Source organism: Motacilla alba, chromosome 1 (genome assembly GCF_015832195.1).
Source record: "Motacilla alba alba isolate MOTALB_02 chromosome 1, Motacilla_alba_V1.0_pri, whole genome shotgun sequence".
Lineage (NCBI taxonomy): Eukaryota > Metazoa > Chordata > Aves > Passeriformes > Motacillidae > Motacilla > Motacilla alba.
Genome location: NC_052016.1, coordinates 18,761,471 through 18,773,709, shown reverse-complemented (window position 1 = coordinate 18,773,709; position 12,239 = coordinate 18,761,471). Strand labels below are relative to the sequence as shown.

The following is a 12,239-nucleotide window of genomic DNA, read 5'->3' as shown; positions in this document are numbered from 1 at the left end:
GTTCAGACAAGGCTGCAAAGCCAAGTGCTGCTAAAGGCTTTTTAAGGCACAGATTCCAGGTAGGAACCCCTTCATGGTATCTCCCTACCTACCCCAGTATTCCTCAGAGTAAAATACATGTTGCTTCCAACATTAACGGTCTGGAGTAAGAAAGAGTAAAGTCCCATGGAATGTGAAGTTGTCTTCCCAAGCTTTCCCAGTCACAACTAGGATATATCCAAAGCTCAGTGGCACCCATTGCCTTTAATAAAACCAGATTGCCTTTCCATTAAACTTTTCTCTAAGCCTATGTTTGAGCTGTGAACATTCTTCAGCCCAGACATGGCAAGGGGAGTCTGGGCTGTGTGAGTGAGCAAAAAGAGCAACAAACAGGGGCCCAGTTGAACATTACTTAAAAACCCCAGCCTTTCAGACTCTTTTCTTCTTCACAGCTTCTTCATTTTGCCAAATCCTGTATCTCACACAGATTCCCTCACCTTCCCTCTGGCCTACATGAGAGCTGTTGCTCTACTGGTACTTACAGTCTTCAGCACTGGCCCTCCACTTCCACCCACATCTAGGGCAATTCTTGTAATACAGTTTAACAGTTTTGACTATTTAACTGGTCATGAAATGACAAATATCTGCTGGCTCATATAGGTTCCTTTTTTATTCATTAAGGTAGTGTATTTTGGAATTATAAGCTAATACATAGGGTTGAAATCCCCTGTATTTATCACACAAAATTTCAGGACCCTGAATCTGAATTCAAAGTGCATCTGCATCTTGGCTTGGAGCCACTGCCTAATCCTGACCTGCATCCACATCTGAAGCTCCTGAGCCTGCACAAGTTTGTAGAATAACATGTACTTATTGAGCTTTAAATAAATGTTTGTTTAGTTCCCATTTCAAATGTACTCACAGCTCTGAGCCCCATGTTCTAACTAAACCAGGTCACCAGCTCACAGTCAATTTTGTACTTGGGTTTGTACCAAAACTCGGGTGACCACTTGACTTGCTGTTCCTTGACCAGACCAGAAAAGATGTACATCATGGAGCTGTAGACACATCCTAACAAACTGAGTTTGATTTCTAACTTTGTAACAGAATCCCAAAAGAAGCAGGTATTTGTTGGATAACTCTTCAAAGGCTTTCAACACTTTTCTGTGATACGTGCCAGGGGAGAGGGCTCACTTTTGAGGTCCTTGGGAGCAAGTTGTGTGGGGTCCATGACTTTGTAAGAGCCTTTTTACTATGAGAATTACTCAGAATAACTGTTTTCCTGAGCTGAGACCTTGGTTCTCACAGCATGGCTGTGAGCACCTTCACCAAAAAACCTTCTTGAAATAGCTGCGTTGTCATCCTTTTAAGCACTCATATTTGTTAAGGGAGTTAAATGTTCCTTATTATCTTTGAGAAATGCAGCCAGTATTTTTTACTGTAAAATGGGTAGGAGTCCACCTTTCACATAGATCAGCTATCTGGTTTTGGAGACCCTTGAGAAGCTAGATAATAAGATTATTCTGTAAATGCTATGGCACATATTTTGAAAATAACCTTATAGTAATCACTTGCTTTTTGCCAAACCATGCCCACTGCCCATGACAAAAGTTAATTGCTGATGCAACCCTATCCCTTTTCAGGGACCAAGTGGAGCACAAAAATAGTGAGAGGGGCTGCTTGTGCTCACCTCTCCTTCACAAAGGTTTGGAGATAAGGACTAGCTCCACTTTCTGTAATTAATTTCCTGGGATTTTATAAAAGCAAAGGCACTAAATCTAGGTAATTAAAAAAAAGTTACTTCACACTGAATAGTGCTGGTTTTGGTCCATAGAGGAAAAGCTACACATAACAAACCAGAGGTGTAAGCAGTGATGTGCTTTTTTTATTGTTCTAGAAAGGAGACATCATAGATATCATCTGCAAAACTCCCATGGGCATATGGACAGGCATGCTGAACAACAAAGTTGGAAATTTCAAGTTCATTTATGTGGATATTATCTTGGAAGAAGAAACTACACCCAGAAAGATAAACCCACACAGAGGAAGCAAAAGGACCAAGCCTAAAACATTGCAAGAGCTCCTGGAATGTGTCCACCTGCAGGTCAGCCAAGGCATTTCCCAGCTCTATTTGAAACATTCCCTTTCTGTGCACTTGGGTTTGAATGTCATTTGCAGGCAGAAGGAGAAAGGCAGGTTTCAGCAGTTTTGATGTCAGCAAAGCAAAGCAAAGCAAAGCAAAGCAAAGCAAAGCAACCTCGTGTCTGTCTTTTATCTGATGTGAGTAATGCCAAGATGATTTTTTGCCTTTTCTTTCATGTACCTTTTATATAACTTCTGTGTAACCTCAGTATTCTTGGCATGCATACATGTAATTCCTTAAGTCTGATAACAGTGTAGTCCTAGTATTTTGTTAGACCAGAAGACTAAACATCCTAAAGATGTCGTAGTAGGAGGCCAGAAAACCCTACACTATCTTGAGAAACCAAGGTCCTCCCTAGAAAATATCCTGTAAACTAGAGATTTGGCCCATCCAGGGGGGAATTACATGGATGGGGGAATATCACACCATTCATCCAGGGCTCCCATGGGGCATCCTTGTTAGATATGCTAATTTGTGAAGTCTATAAATTGTATATACAATCAATGGTGTGGGTGCATTGCGGCACATTCCACACTGGTGAAGTGTGCACCAATAAGGATCCTTATTAAATACTGAGTTAAAACCCCCTTATCCCTTAACTGTGTCTGGTTCTCAGTTTTTAAGACCAGGAAAGGCATCATAAGTGGCTTATAGAACTGCATTTTACCTCATCACGTGGCTGGGCTAGGAGGGACAAACTCCTAGCCCTGTCCCACTCAGAGAGGGACACTGGTGACTTGTCAGGTCAGCCTGGCTGCAGTTGTGTGCCTAAGTACAGGAAATGTGTGTCTGTGGATGTTTCAGGGGCAGGGCTGCAGTCTGACTCTAGAGCCAAAATTGAGAATTTGTGTTTCTAATTTCTTGTGATGTTTAGGGAGCAATAGTATTTTTGCACCACGCTCATGTTGCACCTCTCTCCCTCTCTGCAACCCTAGATCTTGACTGAGTGTCAAAGTGTAATGAGGTCATGATTTACAAGTAACATTTTTAATAAGGGTAATTGCTTTGCTGCTGATGCAAACACTCCTTTCCCTGGAGCGTGCACAGAGCTTTGTACTGAGTCGATGCACAGCTCAAGGGGGACCTTGTGTGACACAGCAGGGCCGAGGGCTCCCTCTGTTCTCCCCTTGCTCGTATTGAGGGGTTCCTCTTGTGAAAAGGCAGAGCACTCCTTTCCTCAGAGGCCCTCCTGGGCTCAGCATGGGAGACACTCATGGAGTGACCCACAAAAGTCCAGACACTCAGCAAATTAAATAATTTCTGGCAGAGCTCTGCCCTGGTCCTCTTTGCTGGTGGGCTGTGCTAGGGAGTTCAGGCACAGATGCTGGCATGTCCATGAGGACTCCCAGGTATCTCTGCCTGTGTTCCCTCTGGCTCTCCACCTCTGCCAAAGGAAAGTCAATTGGACTGGAGAACAGAGACCATCTCAACCTGGCCAAAAAGAAAAAGTGAAATCGTGCCTATTCCTCTACTAAACACAGTGCTTGTTTCCATGAGAGGATTTGCTTGTTTCCTTTTGTAGGAATATTCCTCAACCCTCCTGCTGAATGGCTACGAAACTCTAGAGGACTTAAAGGATCTACAGGAAAGCCACCTTATTGAATTAAATATTTCTAACCCAGACGACAGGGCAAGATTGTTATCAGCAATTGAAAATCTGCAGGACTGTGACAGTAAGTGTTTAAGATTTGTCAAGAGTACATGCACTAGTATCTTAAGCAAAAGAGAGCTTAGGTCAAACAGCTCTAATAAAGAATTGTCTTTAATTTTTTTTAAACAACATTCTGCAGATAATTACAAATGTTTTTGTCCCTCGCTTCATCCCACACTTAAATCCTATTCAAATTATCTTTTTTTGTAGGAAAGTATTGTAAAAAAAATATACATACAGGCATATATATATATATATATATATATATATATATATATATAAAATAGCTGATTTGCATTCTTCTCTCAAAGTTAATCTAACTTCTGTTTCTGGTGAGCTTCCAAGAGTTGAACATACGGGGTGTGTATATGCACATGTATTGGTCACCATTTTGCTTATGCACATGTATTGATCACCATTTTGTTTTCTTCATTGTTTCTTTTGTGGGGAGTGGAAAAGCTAGGATACAGAACAGGAAAAACTTTTCTTATGACATTTCCAGTCTGACTTTGGATTATAAATACTTTATGTCAATTTTGTAGAAACTACAGCTAAGCATCTACTTAATTAGATACTCAGCCAAAACAGGAGGGAGGGGTTTTCATCTTCATTAATATTTGTGCATACTCCCCCTATACTGAGCAGTCATGTCATCAAATGTGCACTTGCAGCTGAGAAGCATAGAAAAAAGAGAGAGAAGGATAAACAATGTCTTCCTGGGATAGTTTAATAGCAATTTTTTTCAGGCATCCACTTATTATTTCCTCAGTATGTAGACAGCTTTCCATTTTTTTCCTGAATGTTTGGGCTTTTTTTGGAACCCCATTTGTACATTAAGTTGTTCCTGTTCTTATTCAGCTTCCAGTGAAAGGCTCTTGCAAATATGTTGGAGTGCCATTAGAAAGGTTTTCTTTGCCCTCCGGGTTCAGAAGTTCTTTCTGGTCTATAGCTTTGTGAGATGACAGGTTTGAAAAGAACTCTTGAAGGGCTGTCTATGCAGAAGCAATGACTGAAAGACTGAATCCAGAAAAGAAAAGAGTTACATTTTGCACAAGTTTTATTGCAGGGATCTGCCAGGAAGACGCCTGAAAATGTATATACTGAGTATAGTGTATTTGCTGTGGGAACCAGCCTTGCTGCACTTTCTGCACATATTACTGCAAATGTTTTTCCACATTTAACACCAGAAAAATAGTAAAGAAAAATGTTAGATTGTAATTTTGCAGTTTTGCCTCAGTGCGAAAGCCAAACTGAAACATGGTTTCTAACAGACCACATGAGTGTTGAACTGTTCTGTAGTGGTGAGAGTATGGTTTGCTATTTGTGTTTGCTGGGTAACAAAAAGCAGAGCAAGCAGCTTTCGATACTGAATGTGTCTTAACCCCTAAAGTTCTACATGCACCTGTGCAAGAACCAAACCTAACAAGGTCCTTATATGTCCCATATTTTGAAAATTAATATATTCACCCTTATTATCCAAATTGGGTTCTTCCTATGTTGGCAGCATAGGATTAAGTCACTTCTCCAGGCAAAACAGTGTCCCTGATGTTATCTGCATGGTTTAATAGTTCAAATTCTTGTAACAGCTCTGGGAATAATAACATTAAATCTTATAAAGGGGTCCATGCTTCAGAATCAGTGACGACACTGTAGTCTTATTTCAAGAGATGAAATGAATATTTGTCTCACATGCACTTTAGATAGGTACAGCAAATAATTTCTGTATTCAAATTTAATCAAATAATTTTACCATAATTTAGGAATGCTCACAGGGACAGAACCACAGCATCTTTTTGTGTCATACCAGCTATAAGCATTCATTTAAGTCTAGTTAAACTTCGTAAGATTTGTGTATATTTTAAGGTAAGCTATGAGTAAATACTGTCCTAGTTTGATTCCTGAATCCTTGCTGTGTCTGGTTGCAAAGGGATCAGAGCATTTGTCACATGACTGGTGGGGACAAAACTGAACAACCTGTTCCAGAAAGGAGGATACTAAAGACCAAAATGGATAGTAGCTATCTGTTAAGCTGTTATAACAAAAGACAGGGTGTCAAGATGATCTTGGGGATAAGATCCGCATGAGTCTGACGTTGTACGAATCATTTGACCTCTTTGTCCTTCTGTCAATCAGATTGGAAAATTGGGTTGAAAGAGGTGGGTGCTACTGTGAAAGTGAATTCTGCATCTGGACTGAACTTTCCTGGGTCAATATTTTTTTTCTCCTAAATGGGCATGGCTCAGTCCAGCATAAATGATTTTTTAATTAAAATTGATTTTGTGCATTGCTTAGAAGTGAGCTGCATAATTACCCACAGCTACAACATAATCTGTTTACTGGCCAAGAGAATTCTAGATAGAATTTCAGCACTTTCCAAGTAAAAAGTTCACTTTTTAAAAATAAGCTTTATGAAATGGTAAGACTGTATTTACTGTTCTAGGCCCATCTTTCTCACAGAGCTTGGAAGACTTCCATGTCTCTGCATTCCATTCATGCTTCCATGAAGCACGTGTTTGATAAATGGATGGAGAGGCAGGTATGGCCCAGAGTTGAAGTACAAGGATTTCTGAGTTTTTGTGACACTGCCATTACTCAGAACAACCAAGTGTGCTGGTACACAGACTCATTTTACTAGATCCTCCTATAAATGCAGTAAAACAAGATTTCACATTTCTCTAATGTGAAATCTGATCTTGTGAGATATTCAGAGGTTTTTACAAGGCTTTTAATTTCTTTGTCATTCGTTGGCTTTTTCTTGACATTTATTGTATGTTATACTGAGTAATTTCTTCATGACACTTACTCGCGGTGTATAATTCATCTCGCTGAATAAAAATTTATTGAGTTTTCTAACCAAAAGACCTGCAGCAGTATTTTCCACATTATATGCTACTTAAAGCCATGCAAAATATAGGATTTTGGCAGTGACAGTTTTTTTAAACTTACATTTGATTTAGATCTGAGTGAATTTGAAAGAATAAATTTTACCCATTTCATATTATGAATTTTAAAAAGTAAATTTTTTTAGCAATTGCTACCACACAGTGTTTTTAAAGCAGATTTTTCTTTCTATTACTGCACTGTCTTCTTTCCTCCTTTCCTGGGAGTCCAGGCCCAAATTCATCATCTTCAAGTACTTCATGTAGCAAGGCTATCCTAGAACTGCAAGGATTTGTAAGCTCCTCATGACCTTCCCCCCTTCTCAGACATTTTTTTTTGATTTTCTATAATTTGGTCAAATCTATATATTTGGGGCAAGTCTTGGTTTCCATGAATTCATGGCTGTGAGGGAAAAAAAAAAAAGGCTTTTTCATAAAGTATTTCTTAATAGCTTTCCATTCTTCTCCCAGATGGCTTCTAGACAGGAGATGGATGTCTGTGCTTTTGTAGGATGCTATTTTTAAAGCGAAGCAGTTGCTGGATGGTTAATGAATAAAGTAATAAAAGAAGTTTGGAACTTATTTTCTTGACCACTTCCTGGGACACACGTTTCTGTGTGTGCAAAATAGGCTTGATTCTTTTTTCACATAGATGATTTAAATCAAGAGGTTCATCCCTGAAATCCACTGGGTTACACTAGTCCAAAGCTACTCTGAGCTAAAGAAAAATTAGACTCCATTGGATATGTGCATACAGTTCATTTTATGGAAAAACCCCAATAGGTGAATATGTGCAATTTGGGGGATAATATTTTTAACTTATCTCCCCAAATCAATTTCCTTAGCTTACTTTTCATATTTAAGCGCAGGTCATACTTTTAAATGCCACTACTAATACCAAATAAGGTTAACCCTTTATTTATTGTTCTTGGACAGCAAGATAGGAGATAGATAAGGACATGACTTTCAGTTCTCATTCACATCCCTTATGTGAGAATCAGGGACCAAGAGTTCCATTTTACACTGGGCAGTGCCTTTCAATACATGGGATCATACAGTATCTTGTTAAGGTCAAATTGTGCTCAGAGACAATCTCCCTTTCTGTACTGTGGTACAACACATTGGCCTGAACATAATATTTCCAGATTTCCCAAGGAAGCTCATCCTTGCATGAGTATTAGTATTTTTCACCTTTTTTCTTTTTTCAGGCACATCTATTTGCTTCCAGATTTTAGATTAAAAAAAAGAAGCTTCTCATTTCTGTTTTCACCACAAGTTCTCACATCAGTTCAATAACTTTTTCTTCCCACAAAAGCTGTGCCACTGATTTCAGCGAATGCAACGTTTGAAGTTCCGTACCTGTAAATATAAGCAAAATATTTAGTATTTTGAATGTCCAAAGTACTGCACAAAGCACTTCAGGTTTCTCTGCATCTTTGCCAAGAATTACTGCCCTTCACTGCTCCCTAATGATCCTTTCTGAGTTTGATGCATTGTGAGATCTCATTTCATTTTCACACTTAAATGGTCTAACTGGTACAGGTGATACATGGCCTGAGTACATACATAGGAGGTCTGGCTTCATCCTCCAAAACTGACTTTGTTTAGTGGGGTCCAGTGCCAGGGCAAGGAGCAATGGCCATAAATTAAAACACAAGAATGTCTCATCTCAACATGAAGAACTTCTTTACACTGAGGGAGGCAGAGCACTGGAACAGCTGCCCAGACAGGTGCAGAGTCTCCCTCTCTGGAGTCACTCCAAACCCACTTGGACACATTCCTGTGTCACCTGCCCCAGGTGACCCTGCCTTGGCAGAGGGGTTGGACCAGATGATCTCCAGAGGTCTGTTCCAAGTATCCTGCGATTCTGTGATTTTGAGCCTTTAGTTATTGAAAGGTGCTGCTCAGTACACCGCTGCACCTCCCAGGAGGGCAGGTGAATGACTCAGCCTAAGCACAGTGCTCCTAGCCCAGATGACAAAACTCACAAAGGCAAACTCTCAGAGAGCCCACTCATGAAGTTTGGTTTGCTCTTGGGTGACCTTCTTTTTGTCCAAGACAAAATCCAAGCCTCCTGCCACTCATCTCGTTTAAACTGACATAACTGCACAGGAGTCAGAGTGACCTCTGTGTATTCTTGAGTTGAATTCCCTTAAACCCAAGCTTAAAGTGCTTCCCTAATCAGGACTTTAACCTCATTAGAAAGGGGAAAAGTGCTGGTGAAGGAAAAAAAATCTATCCTTGCACGTGTCATGCACATCTAAGTCATTGAATAACAAAAACTCATTTTAAAGGTCTAAGTAGTGAGGAAGATAAAGGATGCATCACACATCTCTTACTAAGGCTAAAGGCCTCACATTTTTTTCAGAAGTCTGAATATAATCCTACTGTCTAAAAGAGTAGTGGAATATATGTGTCAAAATGATGCATATCTTGGGCTCTTCTGGCCATATCATAGACAACAGTGACTGAGAGCCATTTATCTTATGTGAAACTGTTTTACTGTAGAAAAATGATAGGACTTCCATTTGTTGATAAGATAGTTATTTCTGATGATTCCGCAACATCTAACGGCAGTTTAATTTTATCAATTCCTGTTTTCTGTGCAGCATGGCTTTCTTCTGATGTCCAAAAGATTAAGGCAGCAAACTTACCTTTCCTAATGTAGAACTTGAGTGTATACATGTTAGAGAAAGGACTTAAGTAGAATGAAAGAGCCAACAGCTTAAAAAAAAAAAAAAAAAAAGAAAAAGAAAAAGAAAAAGAGCAAAAGGTCCTTTGCTCTTCTCATGAAGAAACTCCTAAAATTGCACGATATGTATTTTTATAATACTCAGGACCCTGTTCAAATGGTTTAGTAGTTACTGCATTATATTTAAGACTGCTTTAAAGAGAAAAAAAGGCACCAATCTTTGCTCAGTCTTTTCTTCAAAAAAATGGAGGGGGAGGGGTGTTCTTCCAACTTTTTCTGCTTAGAATGAAAAATAGACAATATAACATTTTTTCTGTCTCAAACACCTGAATATTTTTGATTTTCAGTTTTTCATGTAAGAAAATTTAACTAGTTTATGTATGTGTTCTAAATAGAAATTTCTCATTTTCCTAATTGACCTAAATTCAGATTAAAAAAAAACAAAAAAAAAGAAATCACAGTTCCAGGCTTGTCTGTGCATTTTTCCCTGAAACACAGTAGAGGGACATTGACAAAAAAATTAGGATGTGTTGTTCACATAGGAACTGTTTAGATTATATAGACAACGAGTTACAAGGCACTAATACAGAGACTGAGATATCATTTTCCTTTTAAACCACTGGCTACTCGGTCTTCTTTCCATTGTAAAACAAACAAAGTGGATGGAGGCTCCTCTCTGACCTTGAAAATGTAAACAGGATTAACACTTTTTAGGTCAGTGCTTGCCAGGGCAGTAGAGGATCTGGAGCAGCAGATTGAAAGGGCAGTGAGCAGCATTAGGTGGCCGAGGGGATTAGGGGGAGGCAGCAAGGCAGGAGGGCTCCCAGTGGTGCACAAGCCTTGGTTCCCTTTGCCCCGTGGGATGATGCTGCGAGGAGCTGAGGACACACCCAGGACAAGGCTTTGCTGGGGCATCGCTGGCTTTTGTGCTGAGCTACTTCTGTCGCTGCCAACAGCAGCAGGAATACCTTCACCGGTGCAATGCCTTTGTAATTCCTTCCTGACTTCAATCAGAAATCAATTGGACCCTACATGATCAAATATTTTCCCTGCAAAGAGAGAGATAACATTTGACATGACAAACTGTGTTCTGTAAAGTGAGAAGGGGATCAAACAGTTACAGATATCAATTAAATCTGCTGCAACATGTGCTCTTTCATGCAAGTACAATTAACAATTAATTTATTTGAGAACAAGGTGGAACATTTATTCCTTGGAAAATATTTAAAGTAATTTTTTTTATTATTCTTCAAAATACATCTGGTTACGCCTATACCCTCAGACTTTATTGAAAAAATAACTAAGTTGAGACTTTGGATTCTTTAAAAAAAAATCAGCTAAGTTTTTCAATTTATTAGGCAATTGGAACTTAGAAGATATTAAGCAGATTTAATCAGGCCAAACAAATCTTCCATCAAGACCTCAAAATGCTTCTCAGTAAATCAAAATGCTTTGTGAAGCTTGTGGAAATCTCACACAATGAAAAAGGTCTCCAAAGAAACTCTCCCCCTGTTCCATTTCACTGTAAAACGGAAAAATTTCAGTCTTTCATTTCTAATTCAGTCTCTGTTATTCAATACAAGATAGAAAAAAATCAAATTTAAAATCTTTCCTATTTTACCAAATCTTATAATTTCCAACAATTGAAATAAAAGTCAGTATGAATGGTCTTTGTGGAAATTTTAACATTCTAGGAACTAAAATAGATCTAGATTTTGACACAGCATTAAATCCTTCATATCTTTGGACTTCCATTCTGCCTGAACTTGAACTGAGACAGTTTAAATACGACCAAAGATCCAGAACTGACTGTTTAACCAAAGAGTAACAAAACAAGTGGAAGAAGGAAACTGTCTTTGCAAAAGCAAAAAGGTACAATTTTTCTGAAGGGCTAAAAACCTGGAGCAATACCATCTGTTTCCTCTCAGATGTGTTCCCTATACTTTGTTCAGAAAGCCAAATACAGTTTGAAGTAAAACTACAGCTACAGGTGGTTGGTAACAGCACAAGAAAAAAGTAGGAAATGGAAAGATTTATATTTTATAGCTTATTTTCTTAAGAAATTTACTGTGAGTAAACATGAACTTCACAGCTAGAGAACAGGATAAGGAAATTTAGAACCAGAGTCGTATACTTGTATGTCCTCTCCTGCTGAACTTTTCTTGAGAGGTCTGTTGATACTGCCACTGAGTTCCAGGTTTTTGAATTTGAACAGATTAGTCGTACAGCAGCTAAACAAGGGCAAATTATTTGCAAGATAATTTGCTTCTACTTAGTTTTGGAACAGTGTTCAAAAATCATACAGAGAAATTAGGCTTCTTAGCTTCCTCTGAGGTTTCTGTGTTTTGGAAAATAACCTTCTGGATATCAGGCTAGGCTTGGTGGAAGTTTCCATCAGCCACCCACTCCTGCTGAAAAGCTCGGCGCTTTAGAAAAGCTGGTTACCACGTCTTTGTGCCAAGCGCTTCTGAAGGGCAGCGCATTCTCTCTCCCGCAGAGAGCACATCAGGTGGTGGGGGTTGCACTCCAAAGATACAGATCTATAGAGAAGTCTGTTTTAGACAAGGCTCAGTGGGCCCTGTGGTTGATTCAGTATCCCACTCTGTGATACATGAGCTCGGGAGGGGAAAAGGCTCCATCCCTGCTGTGGGCACGGTGACCACGCACAGTGACTGCTGCACTCTGCACAGCCTGAAGGACCTCAGCATAAAGGATCAGGACAAAGCCCCCAGCATTCATCTCTGAGAAACATGCAGAGGGAAAAAGACCAACCTCATTGTCAACTCAGATGTTGTTAACACTCGTGTAATCGTACTTTTAGTTCTCTGATGCTGAGAATTTTTTTCTGTTTCTGTTTCTGATGGACAAAATATATTAATGCAGTCATGTGTAGAT

At 39.3% G+C, this 12,239-nt stretch overlaps 1 protein-coding gene across 6 annotated transcripts in view; it reads left to right on the top strand.

The window, feature by feature from the left end:
- Positions 1–12,239, top strand: part of LOC119698542 (SAM domain-containing protein SAMSN-1-like) — an 82,544-nt gene that overhangs the window by 68,968 nt on the left and 1,337 nt on the right. For all 6 annotated transcript variants that reach the window (XM_038130535.1, XM_038130519.1, XM_038130526.1 and 3 more), the window contains 2 exons: positions 1,877–2,083; positions 3,645–3,795. In XM_038130535.1, the coding sequence (XP_037986463.1) occupies positions 1,877–2,083; positions 3,645–3,795 (358 nt within the window). The remainder of the gene's footprint in view (positions 1–1,876; positions 2,084–3,644; positions 3,796–12,239) is intronic.